Source organism: Bombus huntii, chromosome 2 (assembly GCF_024542735.1).
Source record: "Bombus huntii isolate Logan2020A chromosome 2, iyBomHunt1.1, whole genome shotgun sequence".
Classification (NCBI taxonomy): Eukaryota; Metazoa; Arthropoda; class Insecta; order Hymenoptera; family Apidae; genus Bombus; species Bombus huntii.
The window spans coordinates 70,096-98,094 of record NC_066239.1 but is presented as its reverse complement, the minus strand read 5'-3'; the positions used below and the strand labels follow the sequence as shown (position 1 = coordinate 98,094).

Sequence of the window (27,999 nt, the reverse complement as noted above, 5' to 3'; positions counted from 1 at the left end):
TTCGGATGTTTGGCGTTAATTGCTTTTCTGCATCCATTAGTTCACGTTTGTACTTCGAGTAGTACAGCTCAAGGTTTGTACTTCGAGTTGTCTTTTTCCATGCACTTCAAATTCCAATACGATCTGGTCACGTGGCCTTCGTACAATTTCGAAATTTTACCTGTTTGGTAATCGTCAATGAAAAAAGAAGTTATGCGTGACCTCAACACATTGAAACAATTTTTATGATTTTTTATTTGCCGGTTGGTCAGCAAGTTAATGGAAAAATTTCACTTAACTATTCGCGTTAATCTCTTCGGTTTAACTTTTGGGAAATGCTTCGTTAGCTTCGGGAATATTCCAACGATTCGTTTTACGTACAAAATAAGCATGATAAATATTACATCACGGTAATGTAATATCGGAATATATTAAAGGTGTAATTTTGTTCGATTAATTATAATTTATTAATAATGGATTGAAAATACAGATATTAGTTAGACAGAGAAACGATGTTTGATTAACAGGAAAACTAAATGCAACGCTCGTATTTACAACAAATAACTTGACAACTATTTGGTAACTCTCTCTCTCTCTCTCTCTCTCTCTCTCTCACTAGCAACTCTAACACTCGACAACACTCGCAACTCAATTCTAACGACTCTATGCTTCGACGTCTCGATCAACTCTGATTCTCGCAACACGCACACTTTTCGATTCGCCTTGAATAGCGAAACCGTCCTTCTTTTAACGTTGTCTATTGTTTCCCTCATACCTATGTAAGAACTACCAACTACGTGCCTTTAGTCACGTAGGCACTCTTAAATGTAAACGAACCACAGAAACACGACGTACACGGTTTTTCTATTTTCAGCCGATCTCCAATCAAAGCTATTCTACGATATTACAATCGGCCTTTCCTGACAATCACATCTGCCCTCAGATGTGCTCATCATCGCCGCTCGCACTTACATCACTATCGTCAGCATTCCACCATTTCATGTGATCGGCTGCCGTGGAAGTTGTACGTGGCCCTTCGTGCTCCCCCTCTCGCTGCACTATGTATCGGTCATTTCGCAGGACTTTTATCACCCGATACGGTCCAAGAAACTTCGGATGCAGCTTTAGCCCGGGACCCCTCTGCATCCTCTCGATTGCCACTAGATCTCCCGTCCTGTATGCTGTCGCCTTCTTGCGTCTCCTGTTATACGCCCGCTTGTTTCGGATTTGGATCTCCTCAATCCGTCTCTTTGCGTCCGCACGCAGCTGATCTCGTTCCTCTTGGAACACCGCGGCCTGTTCGTCCTCGATGCTACTGCTCCTCTTTCGCTCTTCCTCTATCTTCCTCTCCGTTGTTTGTTTACCCATTTCACTCTTGTCAGGGGCTTTGATCGTCGTGGCAGCATCGTGACATTTTCGTAGGCTCGGTTCGTACATGGAAGACGTTAACAACTTACCATCTACCGAGACTATGATCTCTTCTTTTTCGAAGGTCTTCACGTTCATCGTGTCCTCGACAATCCCATCGTCGTCCTCGCCATCCACATCCTCTGTATATCGATATTATTGGAGGGATTCCGCACGTGCGACTTCCCTTGTCTTTTCGTTCGCCTTGCATTCACTCTCTTCGAGTCTATCCGAAAACTTGAAACAACCCTCACATCCGCAACGCTATCCTTCTCAGTAAATTCGCAAATATCATCAACAACATCCTGTTGCTGTTGTTTAGCCAGATTCTTCCTCCTCGTGATGTTCGCTAAGTCCTCCTGCTGGCCGCAAGAATCCGACGAGGACACCATCTCGTGGTCCACTTTACCAATCACCACGTGTCTTGCCACTATTCTCCGTTCCTCCGACACTTGCTGCACAGCTGCCCGATACTTCTTCAAAACTTCTGCTAACTCTTCTTTATTTTCTTCCAATTGCGACAGTAGCTCAGTTCGTTCGCGACTAGCTACATTAACACGATCTTCTGCTTCGGAACGTTGCCGCAGTACTTCCTGCAACGAAGCCTGCGTCTCATTCGGTTCTTGCTCCAGTGCCTGTTTCGCTTTAACTGCAACTGCTCTAGCGCATTCTGCATCTTCTAACTGGTTCTTCAGCTGTCGTAAAGCTGCTTTACCCGTCGAGTCACCTTTCGATCTCTCCAGCATCGTTTGAGCGTCTCTTAGCAATGCTTTGGTTCTCTTCAAATCTCTTTTTAGCCTATGTTGCATGTCCTTAACGTGTGACAAATCTATCTCACTCGCCTGTGTCTCTACATCTATCTTGAGGACTTCCGGACACTCATCGGGATTTTCGTCCTTTATTCTACTAATAAAAGATTCTCCCCCTTTTATACTTATTTCAACAGTGTCCAAAAAGTCTGCGCCAATAATAAGCGAATGTTGCATCACTGTGTCTGGAACTACGTGTATGGTTATACAGTACGACTCATTGTCTATAATAATGTTCGTGGAAAATTTCCCGAGTGTAAAATTCCTTCCGGAACCGACACCGCCAAATCCAACGATTTCCCGACTTAATCTGGGCGCTCCGATTTTCACATGCTGATCTGCTCGCATTAGAGTCAGCTCACTACCGGTGTCTATCAACGCGCTCAATTTGAAATTTTCCATCTTAACATCCTTACCACGCCTTGTTTGTAACGACCGAAACACGCTGTAAACTTTTTTTGAGGGCTCACCCAAATTGTCGCAACTTGATGCGATGTGTCCGTACTCCCTACATTTGAAGCAATTGTAGCATCGCGTCTTCCTCGCATCTCCAGATCGACCGGGTTCCTTGTTCCTCTCGGTTTCGGACAGCTTCGCCACCGGCTTTACCCTGTTACTCTTCGGCTCCTCAAATTTCGTCCTCATCTCCATATCTCTTTTTATCGCTTCGTAGCGCCTGAAACGCTCTTTTAATTGCTCGATATTCCTGGCTCCGTATAGCACAGTCTTGTTCGCGACCTCGTCGGGAATGCCTTGAATAATGTAGTCTATCAAGGATTGCGTATCAACCCTTCCTTGTTTTGCAATCCCGCACATGTGATACATATATTGTTGCAGACTCTCATCTGCTTTCTTCTTTCTATGGGATAACTCGCCATGTATCTGTTGGTCGCTTACTACATTTTCAAACTCATTCCTCAACGCCTTTTTTAGCTTTGCCCAGGACTTCGCGCATCGTTTTTGTCGTACGAAGGCCTGAGCGGAGCCTGCGAGTAATTTCTTAGCATAGGCCACCATGTGGGCGTCTGACCAACCCCACACTTCTGCCATTTCCTCGAAGTCTTCCACCCACTGATTTACCCTCAGCAGATCATCCCCGCTGAATTTCTCTAATGAGTCTTCCACGTCTTTAAGACTCAACATCGAACCGACGCATACCTTCTGCTGCTACTCATCGCGGTCCTGATACACCGCTCGCGTGCCTCTCCTGTATTCTCGCGCGCCTTGTTTATCGTCCTCGCCTTCACTTTCGTCGGAGCTCTCTTCTTCCGACGATACATCGTCTCCTTCTAGGGCCGCCTGTAGCCGCGCGCGTAGTACGGATTTTCTTCCCGTTACCTTCAACCCCAAGCTAACGAGACGCGCTCTCAGCTCTTTCGTCCTCAGCTTCTCGAGGTCTTCCTCTCCCTCTTGACTGCGTTCGGCTCTCTGCTTGCTTCTTAGATCTCGCTGGTTTGTTGGTTCTTCGCCACGCTTCGAATCCTTAGGAGTAGATCGACCAGGTTTGCACGCTCTGTTCAACCTGGCAACCAGCACTGATCTCGCACCGGATATAGGCAGATTCATCTGTGCGAGCTTACTCCTCAGCTCCTCCAGCGTCAAATCCTCTTCACCCGACAATCGTTCGTCTTCAACGTTTGCCATTTTATTCTATTCTTTTCTACTCCCGCAGAAATAGCTCCGTTAAATCGTATCGTTTCTCTGTCTTATTCAATCCCGGACGAGCCCCCACTTGTAATATCGGAATATATTAATAATGGATTGAAAATACAGATATTAGTTAGACAGAGAAACGATGTTTGATTAACAGGAAAACTAAATGCAACGCTCGTATTTACAACAAATAACTTGACAACTATTTGGTAACTCTCTCTCTCTCTCTCTCTCTCTCTCTCTCACTAGCAACTCTAACACTCGACAACACTCGCAACTCAATTCTAACGACTCTATGCTTCGACGTCTCGATCAACTCTGATTCTCGCAACACGCACACTTTTCGATTCGCCTTGGATAGCGAAACCGTCCTTCTTCTAACGCGTTTTTAATACGCGATGGCGCTATCACTTTCTAAAAGCGTCGTCTTTACATTTCCGATGGCCACGGGCACATCCGACTGCCAGATATACAATGTGTTATAAGAGTATCATTACCATACTTTTCATGAAAAGAGCAATTTTTCTTGATAACTATACTCTGTAACATAGATTGAAGTCGCTGATTTGATCCCTCTGATATCGTTGTCTTATGAGAGTCTCGTCTGGTCTTGATTGGTTCTGTTGACTCTTATCGTTGTGAAAAATCGATTCGTTGTGTACCTTTTTTGTATAGAGAATTATTTTGTGGTAGAATATAATGTTGTAATATTTGTGGTCTTTACTTTACTAATTTTGTCACTGAGCCGCTCTTTGGTTAGTTGAGCGATTCATATTCCGCATATATTCCGTACTTGCTTCGCTTGGTACTTTTATAATTTTCGCAGTTACAATAAAAAATTTAATTCTTAACAGATTAAAGATTTAACCTCTTGCTTTATAGTGTACAATAATTTTTTTTTTTTTTTTTTATAGGTTATGTGATCCATAGTTTGAGTAAGTAGTACATATATATATATTTACGTGACAAGCTTTCATTTCAATCTATATTTAAGATTAATATTTTATCAGTTTCTGTTCGTAACAACATCGAAGTAGTCAATAAGTTTGAAGAGTATAATTAAGGAAGTTATGAAGCAAGAGGTTAAGAACAAATTCTGAAAGAGGTTATGTACAACTCAGTAGTACTGCTTTACATTACTTTGCGAATTACTTTTCAAGCATAAAAATAGTTTAACAGCCACTTATAGTTACTTCCTTACCATTACATTCATTAAATTCGTTTGATTTTGTAAACAAAATAACCACGCTGACCAGTCTCTTATTTAAAATAGAATTATTTTGTCATATATCCAACAGTTTACTTTCTCTTCGCTTTGTCTCGTATTACGACTTTATAACGGTGTTTCTTTAAACTTTAAACGATCGTAATAAATGTATTTACGGACGATGACTGATATCTGGTCTGTCTTAAAGTTGCAACTAATTAGTGCCCCGTTACTTTGGACGTTATGAAATGTTGTATAACCAAAGACTTATCTTCTCTTTTGGTAGTTGCATAAGAGAAGACTGAGCCGTTGAAACGCTCGAATAGATTAGCTGATTCGCTTAACGTATTTTTACTTCCGACGAGCTAAACACAAGAGCAGAAAGCACATAAGGAATAATACAGAAACGTCAAACGTATACAGAAATATATTTCGTAAAAGCATTAGTACGTAACATGTCTTTATAATTCTATTTATGTATAGTAAAATGGCTTGTATCCATTTTCATGAATTATAACTGACATTTCAAAGCATTCATGTAGATATGTAACTCTCGTTAATTAATAATTTAACAATGCGTCATGAAACGTATCATTTTCGTTTCTTCCTTTGTTTCGTTATACACAGGAACGAATTTGTAAATAAAGATGTATAATCAACGATAACATATGACAGCGAGTATAATAACTGTCAGCAAAGGAAGAGGTCGGTAAAATGATTGTGGTTGATTTCAGTGTATCGGTAAATAAGCTTTGACAGACGTTGCCGGGGGACTCGGTGTCGGTGAAACCGCGTCGATGAAATGATTGTCAGTAATTTAAAGATAACCCAATTTATTGATCTGTCTCCCCTTCATGGCGTTGTACGTCTCTCTATAAAACATATTCTACCTCGGAGGGCTGAAAAATTTAACTTGGTCTCACTGGACTGGACTGTAAGTAAGAAAATTGAAATGCAAAATCCACGTGTGAGCGCAACGGTTTAGATGGAAAGTTCGATAGGACAATTATGTATATTAGCCTGAAAGAAAGCTCGTGGCTTCGCACGCAACACGTAATTTCCCTCTCTGAAATAATCCTATTACAACGATACGATTTAAAATTTTCCTTAACAGACCTCGCAATGTAATTCTTCATCTACAATTTTTTATTCGGCCTGAAACAAGAGACTTTCGAAGCCTTATAGAGTCTCGCGAATCTAAAAGTCAGGTTTCAACGTATTTTCGCGTCTTATTCTATAATACTGAAGACATTAAAGGTGTTAACGATTATTGTCTCACTATGTACGTACATCAAACGAGTACTTACGTAAGAGACGAATGGAAATGGAAACAGCCGAGAATAATTGAAGATAATTTGAATACGTTCCAGGCTATAATACAATTTCTCGTGAACCGTAATTGATTCGCAGAAGGGAATTGCTGCTTCTCACGACTAGCAAAGTGTTTCGCAAAAAAAGAAAAAAAAGAAAAATGGTATCGGAAGGATAGAAAAAAAGCGGTGGCCTACATCAAGCAATCTTCATGCCGATAATGCATTTATTATTCAGTTCGTTCATTTTCTATCGCGTAACAGACACTGGGATAACTGACAGAACGAGCGTATAAATCTTGCATCTCTCAACCTGACTTCTCCCAATTCGCATACTTCCATCCTTCGTATAAGTGACAATGAATCAGAAGAGTTTCATAGCAATATTGAACAACATACAGTCAACTACAACACCATTAGATACATCCACCATACAGTCAACTACAACACCATTAGATAACAGCAATACAATAGATTATAATTTTCTACGTGTCATTGATTCATCATCATCATTTTCCATTTTTTTAGCATATGTAAAAACGTATCTGACGTAATCTTACCTCGCTCTTTGAGTAAAAAAATCCATTCAAATGAAACAAAGGGAAAAGAAATAAGAAAACAAACACTCACATATGAATCTTCATTACATAACTGTATGTACTCCTCGAGGTATAATTACTCAGACACGTTACAGCGTACCTTCTTCGTTCCCTGATGGCTGATGTTGATCGTTGACGTTTATAATGAAAGAATTTCGTCAACGGCGCCATCTGGATCCTTGTTGAAAAATTAAAATAGCCGCAACAGCACCATTAAGCTCATCACCCAGAGTAGCTCTTGTTGCTGAGTCGTGGAGGAATTCTTATCATCAACGACATAAACTATACCAGTTCTGGTAACGTTCTTCAGATGGTCCAGGCACTCGAACTCGCAATATCGCTCTCCAACACGGAATTTCTTGCATGTCTGTAGTAAAAAGAAATCGATCAATTGTACAGATCAATCGTCACTCGACTGCTCGAGAATTCAGATCATCCAGAGAATAGAATAGAGACGTGGAAAAATGTAGTGCGATCATCGCAGTGGGAGGAAATAGGGGGATAGGGACCAAATGAATGAACGAGATGTTAAGGACAACTGACGATAAGTTCTTCTTTTGTCGGGAATTGCATGTTTGTGAATGGTTTGTGGGTGGTTAGGTGGAGAGAATTGAAGAGTTTGGAGGTGACTGGAAGAGTGTTTTGGGCAAGGTAGATTGCAGAATGGTTGCGGTAGCATTGTGTTAATTATGGGTTTGTACATGTAATCTTTGTATGTATCACTACATACAACCTAACGTATATTTTTAATAATACATCAGAGTTTTAGTTATTTCATAGCTATGAATTTTATACTCTATAATCTTGACGTTTTATTTCACAGAAGCGTTTGAATATCCATAAAAATTAAATGAACCAATGTATTCATTATCTTATAGAGAAGATATATTATTTTTAATTATGTTCCAATTATTTATCATGATCCTGATTTCCTTATTCTGAAAATTTGAAAGGAAGTTTTGTAGTTTGATACTTTCAGCGACAAAGGGTCAATATTGCTTTAGTATATTTCGTCACATATACATGTATATCTATATGTCGGAGATGAAAGGACACCGGAACCTTTGGATAGCCCCGCAACATTGCAATCTAAAGTCTACTATAACTGTAACTAAACTATTGTAGTTATTCAATCCGATTGTAATTGTTCGAGATTAGTGACGGTGAGCTTTGGCTCGAGGTGACAGTCTGTCGCCCAACGTAGCCGCGGTCAAGGGATGAACGCTTTGTCTAACAAAGGTATGGAGTAATTCTATAGCTCTCCTTAAAAGAAATATTCGTGGCGACACGCGACAGTAAACATTCCCACGGTTTCTGTCCCGTGGCTCGCCACACGCAGACCCTATTCTTCGAGTAAGATGATTGCCAGATGTCGATGCGTCTCCGCAGTACATGTTCGGCTAGCCCGAGGGCCCGTTATAAATCTTAAGGTTTAGTTAACTAAAGTCCTTCAAACAGACAAACAGTCTTTGTCCCAACTACGGGAAGATAGGGGAGACATATTTTTCAACGAGCGGCGTCTCCCACTAGCAACTTTCCCTCGAGGGCGGCTACCATCTTTTTCTAACCACCGATATGGAGATTGACCAATTAGCAGCAACGTCAATTTCCCTTACTTCCTAAACGAAGGCTTTCCTCGACGAATCCGATGATCTCGTGTCCTTAGACACACCCCATTATAGTTTTCCTCTGTGGCATCATCGGGACGGGACGGGCATTCTTTTACGCGCTCCCGTCGACCAAAGAGTAACGTCTTTACGCTCAGCAATTATTTTTACGAATCAGACTTAGATTCAGCGAGAACGCCCATCTGTCATCCCGTTGGCCGCGGATTCGTTATCGAACCGGAGACCATTGTCACTAGTGTCGCGGACGTCTCACCGCCGTGGTAGATTGTCAAACCTGTGTTATTCATACCTGTGTCAATAAATCGTATCTTCGTTACACCGCAACGATGGCTACCTTCAATGAAGACTCCTCAAACACCGACAACCCTATCCCCAATGTCATTCCGACATATATATCCACCGAAAATGCGCTCTTGTAGACAAACGCTCGATTCGCGTCATAGCTTTTAAAGCTTGTCGCATCTCAATCCGTTGGAAAAAGTTTTTCCTGTAGCATATTTTATTTTTACGAACCAACAAGGTCTTTGTTTATTTCCTTCTGCTTTTGCTCCAATTTCCCCATTGTTTTTTCAAGGATAGTATTTCAGAGCCACTAGTCAAGTTTATTGTAACAATAAACGTACGTTTCGGAAACATTTTGTGCTGTGAAACAGAATACACTAAAGTTTGAAGGTCACATCGATTTTCGAAAGTTTATAAATGGAGGTGTATGACAGTATCACCAGCTGTTGCTGTCCAAGTAACTCCAACATCGAAATACTACAACGATTCCAATCGAAAACGCTAAGAGCCTTAATAGACGCACCTTGATATGTTACCAACGAAACCATCCATCGCGACCTCAAGATACCTACAGTCAAAGAGGAAATAGCAAAATATAGCGACAGATATAGCAAAAGAGTCAACAAACACCGAAACCCCCTAATCACTGGACTACTCGATACGACGGACCAGATTCGATTTCTTTTTACTACAGACATGCAAAAAATTTCGTCTTGGAAAGCGATGTTGCGAGTTCGAATGCCTGGATCACATGAAGAACATTACCGGAACTGGTAAAGTTTATGTCGTTGATGATAATAATTCCTCCACGACTCAGCAACAAAAGCTACTCTGGGTGATGAGCTTAATGGTGCTGTTGCGGCTAGTTTAATTTTTCAACAGGGATCCAGATGGCGCCGTTGACGAAATTCTTTCACTATAAACGTCAACGATCAACATCAGCCATCAGGGAACGAAGAAGGTACGCTGTAACGTGTCTGAGTAATTATACCTCGAGGAGTACATACAGTTATGTAATGAAGATTCGTATGTGAGTGTTTGTTTTCTTATTTCTTTTCCCTTTGTTTCATTTGAATGGATTTTTGTACTCAAAGAGCGAGGTAAGATTACGTCAGATACGTTTTTACATATGCTAAAAAAATGGAAAATGATGATGATGAATCAATGACACGTAGAAAATAATAATCTATTGTATTGCTGTTATCTAATGGTGTTGTAGTTGACTGTATGGTGGATGTATCTAATGGTGCTGTAGTTGACTGTATGTTGTTCAATATTGCTATGAAGCTCTTCTGATTTATTGTCACTTATACGAAGGATGGAAGTATACGAAATTGATAAAATTATTAATAATATTTACGAAGAGAAAGTAAACTGTTGGATATATGACAAAATAATTCTATTTTAAATAAGAGACTGGTCAGCGTGGTTATTTAGTTTACAAAATCAAACGAATTTAATGAATGTAATGGTAAGGAAGTAACTATAAGTGGCTGTTAAACTATTTTTATGCTTGAAAAGTAATTCGCAAAGTAATGTAAAGCAGTACTACTGAGTTGTACATAACCTCTTTCAGAATTTGTTCTTAACCTCTTGCTTCATAGCTTCCTTAATTATACTCTTCAAACTTATTGACTACTTCGATGTTGTTACGAACAGAAACTGATAAAATATTAATCTTAAATATAGATTGAAATGAAAGCTTATCACGTAAATATATCTCTGTGTGTTGTGTGTGTGTGTGTGTGTGTGTGTGTGTGTGTGTGTGTGTGTGTGTGTGTGTGTGTGTGTGTGTGTGTGTGTGTGTACTGCTTACTCAAACTATGGATCACATAACCTATACAAAAAAAAAAAAAAAAAAAAAAAAAAAAAAAATTATTGTACACTATAAAGCAAGAGGTTAAATCTTTAATCTGTTAAGAATTAAATTTTTTATTGTAACTGCGAAAATTATAAAAGTACCAAGCGAAGCAAGTACGGAATATAGGGATATAGGAAGCGATGGGGAACAGCAAGTAACTCCAACATCGAAATACTACAACGATTCCAATCGAAAACGCTAAGAGCCTTAATAGACGCACCTTGGTATGTTACCAACGAAACCATCCATCGCGACCTCAAGATACCTACAGTCAAAGAGGAAATAGCAAAATATAGCGACAGATATAGCAAAAGAGTCAAGAAACACCGAAACCCCCTAATCACTGGACTACTCGATACGACGGACCAGATTCGCAGGCTGAAGAGGCACTACCCGCTAGACCTAAACGTTAGATTCATTTAATTATCCAAATTAAGCTAATGCACTTACTTATAATACTTATAAATTATACCTATCTATAATAAGTATTAACTTATTGTAAATAAACAGCCATGTCACTGCGCCACGCCAGAAAAATTACTGAAAATTCTCAACGCGAGAATTGATTGTAATTCCAACAAATAAATAAAAAAAAAAAAAAGCTGTTGCTGTCCCCAAGCGCCAAAATACGTTCTGACTACTATTTTATGTATCTCACAGAAGTATGTCTTCATTCATCATCTCCCATGCCATCCACCAACGTGTTCTTAACATGTTATCTCCTAGTAAAATATTGATATTGAGTCAGATATCCAACTGAATAATCTTTTCGGTGTCTACTATAAGACATTTAAAACCAAGGCTCGTACACACGTGTGCTTATACGTCAGATGTAATACTTAACACGAAACCTGCTTATATTAATATTAAATTTATGCATAGTAGGATGTTCGACCTTTGTAAAAATGAAATTATAATACATACAGTTTCACCGTGGAAAAGTGAATCTTTCTAGCATGTCCACGCAAATGCAGCGGAGGGGAGGACTGTGCATGCACCAAACAACTTTACGTTCGTAATTTTTCACACAAATGTACAACTGTAGGGAAATAATTATCTCTGATTTTTCGGATGTTAGGAATCGACAATATCGCATAACGGAATGCTGTGTTCTACGTATTCTATTTTTGTTACGAAAGTGGTACAAACGAAGTCCACGTAAGAATAGTACAACAAAATCGGTTGAGGTTAGGTTATCGTGCAGATATCGCGGCTTTTGCATTGGAAATCACGCAACTGCCAGTCTCGTCGTTCCTTGTAAACGAAAGAAAGGTATTGTAATCGGTCGGAATTAACATAAAACTCGTCGCATGCGACCATATGGCCTGAATGTTGAATAAACGAGAGTAGAGCGCGAGCTATGTGATTCTAACCGTTTAGGCGGAAACTAATGATTGTAACCAGAGCCGAGATATATGCCAATATTACTTTGCTCGACAAAGCGTATAAGATGAGGAGAGAATCGCGATAAGGTAGAACAAGAGACAGATATTCTCTACGTAAAGCAAGTCTGTCAACTAGATTGAAATCCTATAGCTATAACTACAGTGAATCCATATTCTGGCGAATTGTCTTTTCACAAATGAAGCTTCTGAAGAACGGAATTGATACAATAACTACTGTTCATTCATAACTACTGTTGTAAGAATCTATATATTTGTCTATCTATATCTATATATATCGATCTATATATATTTGTCAGAATGTCATTTTATCAAAAAACCCATCCTCTGTAATCATAGTTTAACGAAGCATAATTAATAGAAGAGGTAGAGCGTTAAGTGGAGATGATTTAATCACAGTTAAGTAGATAAATCTCTATATTAGTCTCTTTAATTAAAATGTCCTACGTTTTATTTGCGTCATTTTTTTTCTTCATCCAATTTAAAATGTTTAAATAACAATAGCCTATACAATATAATTTTATGTAAAAAAATTGATTATACCATGTTTATTACAGATATTTAACATTTTTGTGTACATACAAAATTTAGATTATACCTCGCTTGAGAACAAAAATTCTATTTGTTTTCCTAACATGTACTAATAATTATTGATCAAACTAGAAAAAGCTGGAGGAGATTACTTAGGAAGATTACTTAGCATCTTATATTCCTGGCAAGAGAAAATGAAAAATTCGTTTCTTCTCTTTGCTTCCCTGTTCCTTCTTTCCTCCTTTTTCCCTTTTTACATCGCGTTGTTTTACATCGCAATTTACATTTATTTGTAAAGTTTGAATCTTCTCGATATTGAAGATGTTGAAGCTGCAAGTATGTATTTCATTTTAATCCATTCGAGACCGAGATTTAATTGTAAGACGATACCTAGGTGTCGGTACGATCTGAATGTTTAGTTAGAATGATTCTGTGTTTTACTCTCTCCAGGGTATCCTTTTCATACTTTGATTTTAAATCGATGACAATCTTAAATAGTATGCCTCATATTTTTAAAATATAAAATTATATACTATGTTATTCTATAATGTATTATGTACAGTCATATATATATATATATATATAATAATTCTATATTGAAAAAAATATGAAATTAACATGATATATACATTACTACGTAAGTTATATATAAAATATGTATATTATACCCTTGCCTACTGACTGATATGAATTTCTTTCGGTCTCGAATGCGTTAAAAGAGAGCGCAAAGAAGGCGAAATTACTTATTGTAATTAGTAAATCGACCTGAGAGGCAGACAGATACAAGAAAGAAGGAATATTATATTAGCGGCATTATCATGTTTTTGCTCTCTTTAAGTCTTTCATCGAGACAGACAATCTACAGGTATTAATCGACCAATTTCTCCAAGCTGATAACTTCGAATTGATGTTTCTATATAAGAAGTGTTATGTGTTAATCTGTCTAAATGTTTAAAAGGTGTTATAAATTAAATGTTGTTAAACGATACGTAATTGCCTTTTGATCGTAAATTTTACTATCAAGGGGTCTTTTATGTATGCGTAATCATTGTGAATTATAACAATTTATGTGATCGATATTAAAGGTGTTTAAAAGCATGTAGTTTTTTTCTATATTACTATTCTCCTATATTATTATCCTATATTATTATAGCATTCCTATATTATTATAATATCCAATTACATGTTGATACACAAGATATACAGATTATTATTTATAACGTTTTGGTTTTCTTAATTGAGTCATTCATTTAGTACAAATGATAAGAAATTAGTAATAATTCACAAAAAAAGGATATCGTAGTAGAAATATTATAAAAAAACATTTTCTGTTTTAGTGTAGAGTTACTCCTTCTTACAGACAGTGTCGTACAAATCTGTACGTCTCTGAGAAAATGTAGGTATCTGAGCCCTTACTTCCTCAACAACTTTTAGATCTGATAGAAAAAAGAAACATACGAAGTAATAAGTAATGCTTACTAATAAATTCAACAAATACAGAGGAAGATGGCTAAATCGATAAATTAACGAGACTAAAAATTAATTACATCATGGATCTCTCGCTTTTAATTTTAAGCTGTAAATTACCGATATCGGTGACTGCCATATTCTCTTGAGTTTCCAAATCGTAAAGAATCTTTCCCCAGGGATTGGTCAACTGTGTATGTCCCCATGCGACGTAACTTGCTTAAGGAACACGAGCCGGTGATATGCAGGCAACGTATAATTGATTATCATTCGCTCTGAAACGCTGAAGTAATGACCAGTGCAGTGGTCCAGTGGTCATATTGAATGCCGCTGGATATATCAGCATTTGGCAACCTAACCCAGAGAAGCAGGAAATATGAAGCCACCGAATACCAATTAACTTCGTAGTTGCACGGTTCACATTCCATCATTTCTGAATATGCGAGGACAGTCCTCTTATTGTGCTTTTAATTCTTTTATTTGTTTCATTTTCAGCAAATATACTGGTTTTTTTAAATTAAGCTTCTGTTTATACAGAGTTACAGATTATATTAATTTTATATAGAATATATTTAAGAAAGATATTTAATTTTTTGCTAGTTAAGTATTGATCGATTAAGTTACTGTACCTTTGTTCCGATAAATGCGTGCCATTTCCTCGAATCTAATATCATAGCAAATGCCAATACCTATTTTGCAGCCCTTCACATCGAACGTCGTTAGGGAGTTACCAGGACTGAGTGAATCACTCTCTCGAAAAGTAATCTTATTAGGAATGTCGATGTCGAATAGATGTACCTAATAACATAAAAATGTAGTCGCTAATTCTATTGCTGCAACTTTTGTAATTTAATATCAAAGTTACCAACTCCTAAACTTTAATTATTTTTTATTTAATAACTGACAGCGTTTTTATCACTTTCTTTTATTAAAAAATCCTATCATTTAATAATGTTTAAAAAGGAGAAAAAATAAGCATAATAATATTTTAAGTATTTGAAAAATTTATACAACACAAACACATTACAACAAAAATGGGCGTTTCCCGTATCATAACGTATTTTATAAACCGTAAATTATAGAATTGGTTATAGTATACGTATGTACATATGTATATTCCTAAATTATTCCTAGATAGAGTCACTTTCTTCGCCCCAATATTTTCAAATTCAAAGCCATAAAGGAATATATTACTTACCTTTCGGTGTTTTGCTATCAAAGTTCCATCGGGACCCCAAATAGTACAGGTATTGTACAATTTATCGCCCTCTATTTCAGGCATCGTACCACCAACTACATAGATGTTGTTTTCTTTAGCTGCGTTCGATGAAGCAACGCTCGTTTCACCATCAGGAATACTCTCGGCGTATTTTGGAAAGTACTCTGCATTGCAATATTTCAATTAATGAAATGTCTTTTGTTCCAACCATAAATTAAATTGAAATGTTTGTCAGTTTTTTATTTTTTAAATTATTAAAATAACTAAGTTTTATATTTCGACTTAATTAAATATGCAATTACTTAGCTAATAGTATATATAATAAATTGTTTCTACAGGTTCAAAATGAAAAATGAATATTTAGAAATATTTAATTACGACAATGCTATTTGTGTTAGCATCAGTGGCTTGTTACTCAACGACTTTGCTAGTACTTTTTGAAACATAAAGTTAGTTTTCAATTAACACTTATACTAGAGGCGGAATTATAAATGCAAAATAATTGATAATACTAATTTATAAGTACCTAATTATTAGTATCTTAAAAAATATATTTATACAAAAATCACGATAATCATGAAAATGGGGAAATCCTATATTCTCGAATCAATTCACAATTTATTTTGCATATTAATTAGATTCCGCGCTCATCAGTACGTACTCACTGGCGACATCGAGAAAATGTATCGGCAATTCCTCGTACGACCAGAGGATCGGAAATATCAAAGGATATTATGGCGCAGCGCGAGTGGAGAAACAGAAACATATGAGCTTAACACCGTAATACTCTTATCATAGAAATAGAAGCAGTCCTCAATTCCCGCCCTCTAACTTCTATCTCCACCGATCCAAATGATCTCCTAGCCCTCACTCCCGGACATTTCCTCATTGGCGATTCATTAATGTGCTTACGTGATCGAGATTTCAGGGACATTCCATCGAACCGACTCTCCAAATGGCAGCATATCCAACAGCTTAAACAACATTTTTGGAACCGCTGGCATAAGGAGTATTTGAACGAGCTAACCAACCGCAATAAATGGAGCAAGGGTGGACACAGCATCCAAAAGGGCACAATCGTCATCCTCAGAGAGGACAACGTTCCCTCCATGCATTGGCCTCTGGGCCGAGTTATCAAGATTCATCCAGGCGCCGATGGTGTCATCCGGACAGCTACAGTTCAGACGGCAAAGAGCATTTTGGATCGGGGCGTCAAAAGGCTTGTCCCACTGCCAATTCAACCCGATCTCGAGAAACCCGAACAACTAGCCACCGAGACGAAATAAGATGGGAACTTCAACCACACCTCCCTAGTTTGATCGGTACCCTCTCAACGGGGGGAGAATGTTACGCCATGCGGCTTACCATAGGTCATATTCTTAACTATCGATCGCGGCACTATAATGTCGCAGACGGATCGTCGTGTCTGCCCGGCAAACAAACATTGTAGTGGCAAGCGCATGGTTCATTAAGCAGGGCGACTTCCAGAAACGTCGACTCGTGGTCGTTATTTTACCTCGCGTAAAAGAATGTGGCGTGATCCGAACGTAGTGGGGGTCGCCTTCCAGAAAAAACGAAAAAAATCGAAAGGCGTTCAGAACTTTTCGAGAAGTCGAACCGTCAACACATGTGGTATGTCGCGCATTACTTATCAACCAAAACGCAGTTACATTTTTTTTGTTCCATTTATGTCTTTCTAGTTAATAAGTTGTTGAAATAAACATTAATTTATTTGTGTTAATTCTGTGGAATTTCATTGAACTACTGAACTGATCAGTTCGTGGCGTCGATTATTTAATCGTAACGGGAAATTACAACTCTCGTTGACGTGCTATCTCGCGATCGCGTCTCTCCGCGAACGGTCGAAACAAAATGATTCACTAAAAACTGTCCTGAATTCCTAAGAATTTATTTACCGCAAAACTGACAAAGTGTTTATTTAAAACATGAGGTTGAAGGTAGTCCTTTTCTTTCATTTCATTCATTTTCATTTTCTTTCTTAAGTATGGCTAACACAATATCTAATCAATTAAAATTTTATATTTTCACGTGAAAAGTTTCTTTAGATAATTATTATCAACATGATGACTAACTCTTACGGATTAATACGTGTCTGTAGGGCAATCCGGTGGACTTGATCGGCCTTTTACTTCGAAAGTTGAGTAATCGGTGTCGCTCTCTTACGCATCTTTGAACTGTATAAATGTTTTAAAATTGTTTGATCCAGAATGTACCACACCGGACAATCAAGAAGGCAGGTGCCTTGACTACAGAAAATGTAAACCTCTGCAAGAAATATGGCAGATACAGTACCGTACAGCCACCGATTTTTATAGACGATCAGTGTGCAGATACCAGGGCAATGTTACGATCGTTTGCTGTCCGAACGATCCAAACAAAGAGAAGAGAGAAATTTTAATAAAAACTGTGTATAAGTATAAGGCTTTGCGACCACCATACTGTGGTTTTAGCAACGTCTCTCATACCAGGGTGGTCGATGGTAAACCAGCTGAACTTGGTACGTTTTATGTCTTTCTTTCCGATTAATAATAAGCCATTTACTGCAAAGAATGAACTTTAAAGGCATTAAACAGCACATCAATGTACATTTCAATTAGACTAAATAATAATGCTATGATTTTATCGGTAGTAACTTTACTTATTAACTTGAATTATTTCTTTCTTTTACTTCATGTTAGGAAGAGTATCTTTTTGCTTGAAATAAAAAATTGATATAGGAGTAATAATATGGATAGAGATCAAAAACTGTTAGGGCAGAAATTACACGTTTGAACTTTATAGTTCAGTATAGTTCAAATAGAAATTATATAGAATTATTTAATAATTTGTATTCCACTGGAATAAAAATTTAATTTCTGTCTTTATCAAATCTCTATTTCAGAGTATTTGTACGTATGTACTTATCGTCTGCTGTATGATCGAATATCGAATAGGTAATAATCGTTGTTACTCGTTATGTGAGAAAAAATTATGTACATTCACAACTATGGCTATTGCATTTTAGGCGATTGGCCATGGATCGCTGCATTAGGTTTTCGTAATCCCCGAAACCCAGACAAACCACTATGGAAGTGCGGAGGTTCCCTGATATCGGCTAGGCATGTTTTGACCGCAGCACATTGTGCACATATGGATGGAATAGAAAACATACACAATCATAATATTGCCATTCTTAGATTGGTGGAGGAGGTGCCATTTTCGAGTAAGTCCTCAAATATATATATATATATATATATATATGCTATTGAGTATTACTGAAGTATCATATCCTGAAATTTCTTACTGTACACATATATTGTGTCATAAAGCGTGTATAATTCTTTCTCATACTTTTGGTCATTCGTTTCCTGCATTTTCATTTATTTTTTTATTTTTCAGGGTACGTATATCCCATTTGTACGAAAGAGCCCCTACGAAAGAGCAACTTCGTCGGCTATAACCCCCTTGTTGCTGGATGGGGAGCATTAAGATATAGTAAGTGATATCAATTTTATAATAAAATTAAATAGTTCCAGTCTTAAATATCTTTCTTATTTTCTTCGTAGGACGACCACGACCTAATGCATTAATGGAAGTACAAATGCCAGTGATTAAGAACGCCGAATGCAAAATAGCTTATTCCAAATTTCCTAATGCACCTGATATCACTGATGGTATAATATGCGCCGAACATGCTCAGGGTGGAGAGGATTCTTGTACGGTAATTAAGTTACAGAGTTACTACAAACTATACGGTATCTGAAGACACGTCGATTCGAATTAACATCAAATCGACGTCTTAAACATTAAAAATAATAGATAAACACAATTTAATAGTTTTGCCCACTTCTCACACCTCGTTATGGTATTTAATCTAATTTCCTTCTAATCTTAGTTTTGCTCAAAATACATATAACATGTACGTTATAAATTGGAGTATTTCAATACACAAATCAATAGAAGATTATTACTGTATATAAGTATAATTTCAATACAATTCGATCGATATATTTCAGTATCTTTGATTAAAAATTTAACGATCCTTTCAGGCTGACCGCGGCGGACCACTGCTGATACAACATGAATTAACCTCGTATTTAATAGGTATTGTGTCTTATGCTTATAAGTGCGGCACAGCTGGGTATCCCAGCGTTTACACTAGGGTCACATCGTACCTTGACTTCATTCTCCAAGCGATGCAATAATATGATATTACTGTTCCATAAATATCATTGTGTAAAAAACGTAAAGTTGGATTTTCTTATTGTGGAGATAAGAAACAGCTCAAATTTACATTGTTTTGTACGTTACAAATTATAGGCTTAAAATGTACGAAATGTAACTTTGAAACGACACTAATTTTTTACGCACGATAAACCTCCACGACTTAGGTATGTAAAGATGATAAACGTGTATTAATTCTATTAATTTGGTAATAATAAACCAACTTTCTGAGAAGTTCTGTAAATTTCGTTTCTGTTGTATCAAGAGAATAATGGAATATTCCACTTAGATCGTATACTTCTTGTACGTACGTACAAAATTTTCCGGCTAATCTAAAACACTTCATAAGATAGAGAGCTTCTGGAAATTCGGACACAGAGAGTGCATAAAATACAAGATAAGTCTCGTGTCTTTCAAAATTATTTTTTATTCGCTAAAAACGTCCTGTGAAACTTCACTTATTTTTTATCACTTTCCAATTCAATACACAGTTTCAGCATTTTTGACTATATGTAAGAGAAATTTCCATTCAGCCAAAGGTGTACTTACAGATTATAGATTCCTATACGACTCTCAGTAAAAATTTATCCGCACTCCAGATAGTTAAAACTTCTGTCGACCGTATTGATCCATCTGCACTCTTCGTATGACGTCAATATCTGTTCAGTGCTGCTGCGCAGGTTTCTTTGTGTTACGTCAATTCGTTTGTGACCGTTGCGCGAGTAATGGCGCTTTGCAATGGTGATTTGCAGGAAAACAGTGCAGGATGCTGTGATTCGTTTCTTGTGGTCGGAGGTTATGTTTGATGCCTATATTTATCAAAGATTTAATGCACATTATGGAGAAAGTGTTTTGTCACGAAGTGTGTTTGAATGGGCACAAAAGTTCAAAGAAGATCGCACAAGTGTTATGAAAAAACAGCTGGACGCCCGTCCACATCCACGATGACAACATTGAACGTGCTCATGAACTTATGCTCTATGGAATAGACGAGTGACACTGGATAATGTGGCAAATCATTTGCAAATCAGCCACGGCTCTGCTTATGCAATAGTGCACGACAGATTTGGATTTTAAAAAGTTTGTGCGAGATGGATGCCGAAAAAGCTGATGAAAAGGTGAAGACGACGATGCATTCGTGGTTCGCAGCTCAGCCCAAAACATTTTTTAATGAGAAAATACAAAGGTCCTTCGGCAAATGGACAAAGTGTATACAGAAATCGAGTGATTATGTCAAAAAATGATGTATGTCTTTTTTGACAATTGCTTAAAATAAATTCTACACCGACAGAGCGGGTAACTTTTTACTCACCCTCGTAAGACACTTAAATTTCCAATCTATTATGATGAATAAAAGAGCTTATACTATTAAATCTAATTGTATTTTGTTGCATGAGAGTACACGTGTATGTGATGTACATTACCTTTATATCTCCTTGAACGCTTCAATATTGCGCATATATACTATATTTTGTACAGCTTCTATAAAATTTCGTATGTTTGTTTAGGCTGTTAATCTAGAGGCTGGAGTACAAAGAAGTGGCACAATGATGTGGGCTGATGACATTTATAATTATCAAGGAATCACCCCTACATTCGCTCAGGTATATATCGTTGACTATAACGTATTTAACATATATGATTGTTAGAATATTAATAATTAATTTTTAATTCTATCAGAATTTTAATGAAACTGTCCCTTGGGAAGGAAGAACTGATACCTTGATATCACGGTTTGTACATCCTATATATACGACAAATTTTAGAACATTATATAACGAAGAACCAGATCGTCGTGGCCATGTGATGTGAATAAAAGGACTTGAATTTGATGATATTTTTATAATGTTAGATAACATAACTAAGTATCTTCACAGTAAGATAGGATGACATGGTTTACATGATCTTAATGTTGTTCACTCGAGTGATGATATTATAAGGAAAAGCGTAATATCACAGGTAGGATGATTCATAATTTAGAACTACTAACTCATGTATGTATTAAAAATTAAAGAAATATATTAAATTTTATAGGATATTTATGTTTAGTAACCAGTAATTCAGAGATTGGTATTCATGGTTACTATAACGAGGCTGTAGAAACGCACCCTTTCTTCTTTGCAAATGGTCCTGTATTTATGTCTAAGCCGAAACTGGAACCTCTGAATAATTTAGATTTATTCTTGTTATTTTCTAAAATACTTATCTACAGTATACCATAAGGAATGATACCGTATCGCACCTAATCAAGTGCCTTAAGAAACATCAACAGGATATCACAGTAATCCCTTATCGACTGATATGTAAGTAAAAGTTATCTGTCATTGTTATACACAATTATGTGTTAGTGTTATACACAGTTATTTATCATTTTCTATTAATTCAGTTGTAGCCACTACAATATCTATGACACTGGTAGTAATTATAAGAACAATAATGATGTTCTATAAGAGGAAATGATGATTAGGAACAAAAACTTACAGGTAAGTCAAAGTATATGTTATTTGCCATTTGAAAAGAAAGTTACTAACTTGGAATTTTTTGATAAATAATAATTGTGCAAAATATATTGGATTTCAAATTTGTCAAAAATTGAAATTTAAGAAGCATTGTAATAATATAACATTAATATTTTGATTTTTCAGGAGATATCATGCGGTGGATGGATAATATGTAAAAAATATTAAGCAGTATATGAATTTTCATATTGCGTAGAGATAACAAAATGAATTTTAAAAAATGTCGACACGGTAATAAGAAATAGCATCGTGACAAAGAATATATAAAGACAGTTTCATTTTTTATAAATAAAAATTTGTTGTTCCAGATTTTGAAATACAGTGAAACGTTTAATTAGTATCTTAATATCTTTAAATAATTATTATTTTAGAATCAATTGTAATTGTATCATACGTACTTTTGAATTCGTGCAAGAACATATGTAATTTTGAAGTAGTTATTATTAGGAAACTGTTAGACGCGAACAGTATGCGAAAAGTTAGTATGCAGTGTAATAATTATCAATCAAAACACAAGAATTAAATTCTTGAGGAAAAAATTTCCGGAATTTCTTATTTACATGATTATAGAGAAATCCATAATAAAAAGGAGCTGCTTTCTAATACTTCGCTTCCTTGTAATGCCTACGTTAACAATAACGAGGTTCGACTTTTTGTTTTTAGAGGGATACTGGAAAATTTGAAAGTACAGTACCATTGGGAAGAAAATCACGATATTGAAAACGATATTTGCAAGTAAATTTCCAAAAAATCTGTTTTCAAATTTTCGCTTTCTATTTCACATTAAAAGAAAGGGAGGGCTGCCTTCTTTTTCTGCAAGACAAAACAAACATTCTGAATCTCGTATCAATGAATGATGTCAATAAGTTATTTTTCTTTTCAGATTGAACAATATTCCAGATTTATTCATAATTTCATACTACGCGAAGAATAGACTTTCATAGGTATATAAAGGAAATATTAAGTATAGGAAAACTCTTTTTCGTTGTAGGTGACATATGCTTCACGGTTGAACACATGTATTTTTGAACACATATAAATGAAAAAGTACTCTTATGGAGAAAAAGAATTGATACCTTCGATTGACATTAGATAATGTATATAAACTTATGAACAATCACTATCACTATCAGTTTGTATTTTAGGTGCACACGCAGATTTGTTGGAGTTCTTATAAAATGTACTTCCTGTACGAACGTTTTATTCTTCCAAATTTTACGATACTATGTCTCATATGATAACTATATGGATTAAACGTAATATAAATGATCCGAAAATAGACTCGAACGACATTAATTGTCTTTCTATTTATACCAATATCGAAAATACAAGTAAAGCTGAAGCAATAGTATGCAAGAATGGACTATTTATTATTTTAAACCAAATCATAGCATATTCAGAATGCACAGTATTATCATGAAATGTAAATGAATCAGTTGTAAACGAACGATTTTACTGTAAAATCGTTGCCGCCTTTTTTTCATCTGAAATATAGCAGCAATGAGTACATTCTTTTAATATATAATAAAACGAGATATCTTTATAAAGTTACATATGTCATCACTGGTAACTGTTATCTCGTATGACGCCAAATATACCGTTAGTATGGAATGATATTTTTATGAAGATATACTTTAATGATAGATTTTATGAATGAAACGTTATATAAGAAAAATTATCTCTTGTTATTCTATGAAGTGTAGTAGCTAATGAAGATTAATTTTACGAAGTGTTAGAGTAAAAGAGAATTAAAAAATTAAAAAGATCTAAATAAGATTGTTCGTGTGGCTTAATTATCTCAATTCTGGTACACCACTTGTTACATTCTAACTAATTAGCGCTAAACAATAACTTGCAAATATTAAAGATATTAACACCTAAAGGTTTTCAGGAAATTTTATAATATTTGATTATTGTATATCTAGTCATTGATTGATAAAATTTCTTGTATAAGCATAGATCGAGGTTGACGTCATACGCAGATTGCATATCATTGACAGGTATCGTTTTAATTTATTTTATGGCTAGAATCGTTTGAATATTATACGAATAATTATTTCCATTCGAACGATTAATAAATCACGTACCTATAAAAGATATATTACGAAAAAGACGTGACGAAACAAAAAAATATTGGAAATTCCGTTGTCATTAGATCAATTACTTTTGCAATGATTTTTATTTCCATGTAATTACATATGAAATGGGTAATTCATTAACATCTCCTCGAATCGAATATAATTCGTTACACTTCACAACGATTCAAATAATGGACGGGAAATATATAATAACTTTCCTGTCCTTGCGTTAAAATAGTACTGTACAAATCAGATGATACAACCTAACCCCAACCTAACCCCAAAAAACCCAATTACATCCACATTGCATGACTGCACACTTGCAATGGATTTTTGTGATTTCAATGTCACAGACAATGACACAACTAATCAGAACACGTTCGAGGCTATAGACATTGAAATTACCGCGTGTTTAATACGTTTAAAGCATAAATCTAAATTTCACGCGATTATTTCTTTGTACATTGTGAAACTCTTAAATTATCTTAATCGAATAAATAATCCTAATGTAATAAAACATCTTGAAATAGACCTAGATATCTGAAACAGAAACTCGAAGGATAAGAAATCCTAAAAGGTACTAATCCTAAAATAACAAACTCCTAAATAATAAACAAGTGATAAAACCTGTTATAAATAATAAACCTTACCTGGAATAATCAAATCCTAACTAATCGAAAATAAAATAAGGCAAGCAATTCTTAATCTTTCAAGTAATTTTTCCGAAAACACAGAAAGATAGAGAAATTAAAAAGACGCAGCACAAATTGCAGCACAATGAAAGTTTCGGAGCGATGAATACGATCGTATTAAACTAAATAATTTTCAAAAGTGAAATTACACTGAAACGTATATCGATGATATTTGTCATTTCTACGATCTGTTTCGCTTGGTCGTGCTTCTTTTCTGATGTAAATTCAATTTATAATACGAACTAAGTTTCTTTTATTATTATTAGTCCTGCGTCTTTTTAATTCGTCACTTCTTTTATTTCAGAACAATGACGGGCTCCAAGATGCTGTTCGGATGTTTGGCGTTAATTGCTTTTCTGCATCCATTAGTTCACGTTTGTACTTCGAGTAGTACAGCTCAAGGTTTGTACTTCGAGTTGTCTTTTTCCATGCACTTCAAATTCCAATACGATCTGGTCACGTGGCCTTCGTACAATTTCGAAATTTTACCTGTTTGGTAATCGTCAATGAAAAAAGAAGTTATGCGTGACCTCAACACATTGAAACAATTTTTATGATTTTTTATTTGCCGGTTGGTCAGCAAGTTAATGGAAAAATTTCACTTAACTATTCGCGTTAATCTCTTCGGTTTAACTTTTGGGAAATGCTTCGTTAGCTTCGGGAATATTCCAACGATTCGTTTTACGTACAAAATAAGCATGATAAATATTACATCACGGTAATGTAATATCGGAATATATTAAAGGTGTAATTTTGTTCGATTAATTATAATTTATTAATAATGGATTGAAAATACAGATATTAGTTAGACAGAGAAACGATGTTTGATTAACAGGAAAACTAAATGCAACGCTCGTATTTACAACAAATAACTTGACAACTATTTGGTAACTCTCTCTCTCTCTCTCTCTCTCTCTCTCTCACTAGCAACTCTAACACTCGACAACACTCGCAACTCAATTCTAACGACTCTATGCTTCGACGTCTCGATCAACTCTGATTCTCGCAACACGCACACTTTTCGATTCGCCTTGAATAGCGAAACCGTCCTTCTTTTAACGTTGTCTATTGTTTCCCTCATACCTATGTAAGAACTACCAACTACGTGCCTTTAGTCACGTAGGCACTCTTAAATGTAAACGAACCACAGAAACACGACGTACACGGTTTTTCTATTTTCAGCCGATCTCCAATCAAAGCTATTCTACGATATTACAATCGGCCTTTCCTGACAATCACATCTGCCCTCAGATGTGCTCATCATCGCCGCTCGCACTTACATCACTATCGTCAGCATTCCACCATTTCATGTGATCGGCTGCCGTGGAAGTTGTACGTGGCCCTTCGTGCTCCCCCTCTCGCTGCACTATGTATCGGTCATTTCGCAGGACTTTTATCACCCGATACGGTCCAAGAAACTTCGGATGCAGCTTTAGCCCGGGACCCCTCTGCATCCTCTCGATTGCCACTAGATCTCCCGTCCTGTATGCTGTCGCCTTCTTGCGTCTCCTGTTATACGCCCGCTTGTTTCGGATTTGGATCTCCTCAATCCGTCTCTTTGCGTCCGCACGCAGCTGATCTCGTTCCTCTTGGAACACCGCGGCCTGTTCGTCCTCGATGCTACTGCTCCTCTTTCGCTCTTCCTCTATCTTCCTCTCCGTTGTTTGTTTACCCATTTCACTCTTGTCAGGGGCTTTGATCGTCGTGGCAGCATCGTGACATTTTCGTAGGCTCGGTTCGTACATGGAAGACGTTAACAACTTACCATCTACCGAGACTATGATCTCTTCTTTTTCGAAGGTCTTCACGTTCATCGTGTCCTCGACAATCCCATCGTCGTCCTCGCCATCCACATCCTCTGTATATCGATATTATTGGAGGGATTCCGCACGTGCGACTTCCCTTGTCTTTTCGTTCGCCTTGCATTCACTCTCTTCGAGTCTATCCGAAAACTTGAAACAACCCTCACATCCGCAACGCTATCCTTCTCAGTAAATTCGCAAATATCATCAACAACATCCTGTTGCTGTTGTTTAGCCAGATTCTTCCTCCTCGTGATGTTCGCTAAGTCCTCCTGCTGGCCGCAAGAATCCGACGAGGACACCATCTCGTGGTCCACTTTACCAATCACCACGTGTCTTGCCACTATTCTCCGTTCCTCCGACACTTGCTGCACAGCTGCCCGATACTTCTTCAAAACTTCTGCTAACTCTTCTTTATTTTCTTCCAATTGCGACAGTAGCTCAGTTCGTTCGCGACTAGCTACATTAACACGATCTTCTGCTTCGGAACGTTGCCGCAGTACTTCCTGCAACGAAGCCTGCGTCTCATTCGGTTCTTGCTCCAGTGCCTGTTTCGCTTTAACTGCAACTGCTCTAGCGCATTCTGCATCTTCTAACTGGTTCTTCAGCTGTCGTAAAGCTGCTTTACCCGTCGAGTCACCTTTCGATCTCTCCAGCATCGTTTGAGCGTCTCTTAGCAATGCTTTGGTTCTCTTCAAATCTCTTTTTAGCCTATGTTGCATGTCCTTAACGTGTGACAAATCTATCTCACTCGCCTGTGTCTCTACATCTATCTTGAGGACTTCCGGACACTCATCGGGATTTTCGTCCTTTATTCTACTAATAAAAGATTCTCCCCCTTTTATACTTATTTCAACAGTGTCCAAAAAGTCTGCGCCAATAATAAGCGAATGTTGCATCACTGTGTCTGGAACTACGTGTATGGTTATACAGTACGACTCATTGTCTATAATAATGTTCGTGGAAAATTTCCCGAGTGTAAAATTCCTTCCGGAACCGACACCGCCAAATCCAACGATTTCCCGACTTAATCTGGGCGCTCCGATTTTCACATGCTGATCTGCTCGCATTAGAGTCAGCTCACTACCGGTGTCTATCAACGCGCTCAATTTGAAATTTTCCATCTTAACATCCTTACCACGCCTTGTTTGTAACGACCGAAACACGCTGTAAACTTTTTTTGAGGGCTCACCCAAATTGTCGCAACTTGATGCGATGTGTCCGTACTCCCTACATTTGAAGCAATTGTAGCATCGCGTCTTCCTCGCATCTCCAGATCGACCGGGTTCCTTGTTCCTCTCGGTTTCGGACAGCTTCGCCACCGGCTTT

General features: G+C 36.9%; 2 protein-coding genes across 8 annotated transcripts in view; both read right to left on the bottom strand.

Annotated features, from left to right (window-relative positions):
- The window catches only part of LOC126878216 (omega-amidase NIT2-A-like), an 82,725-nt gene that overhangs the window by 12,010 nt on the left and 42,716 nt on the right, over positions 1-27,999 (bottom strand). The window contains exons 3-4 of one of the 6 annotated variants that reach the window (XM_050640788.1): positions 14,766-14,934; positions 14,499-14,639 (exon numbers count right to left, since the gene is read on the bottom strand). The exons of the other annotated variants lie outside the window; for them this stretch is intronic. Coding sequence (XP_050496745.1) covers positions 14,593-14,639; positions 14,766-14,934 — 216 coding nt within the window. The 3' untranslated portion in view covers positions 14,499-14,592. Of the gene's footprint in view, positions 1-14,498; positions 14,640-14,765; positions 14,935-27,999 lie in introns of those variants that run through there. 6 annotated transcript variants of the gene reach the window in all.
- LOC126878212 (uncharacterized) lies at positions 279-27,753 on the bottom strand. 2 transcript variants are annotated; one of them, XR_007695588.1, is made up of 2 exons: positions 4,063-4,584; positions 279-543 (listed from the first exon to the last, which is right to left on the bottom strand). XR_007695588.1 is itself a non-coding variant. In XM_050640777.1 (2 exons), exon 1 carries the CDS (start codon positions 27,738-27,740, stop codon positions 26,679-26,681), a length of 1,062 nt encoding a protein of 353 aa, XP_050496734.1. In that variant the 5' UTR covers positions 27,741-27,753; the 3' UTR covers positions 290-543; positions 25,761-26,678. The 2 variants fall into 2 exon arrangements, 1 of the variants encoding a protein (XP_050496734.1); XM_050640777.1 differs by lacking the exon at positions 4,063-4,584 and adding an exon at positions 25,761-27,753 and having other exon boundaries at positions 290-543.

Bases quoted from the DNA above. Each gene is read 5' to 3' on its own strand.
- LOC126878212 (XM_050640777.1), bottom strand. From the start codon at position 27,740: ATGCGAGCAGATCAGCATGTGAAAATCGGAGCGCCCAGATTAAGTCGG.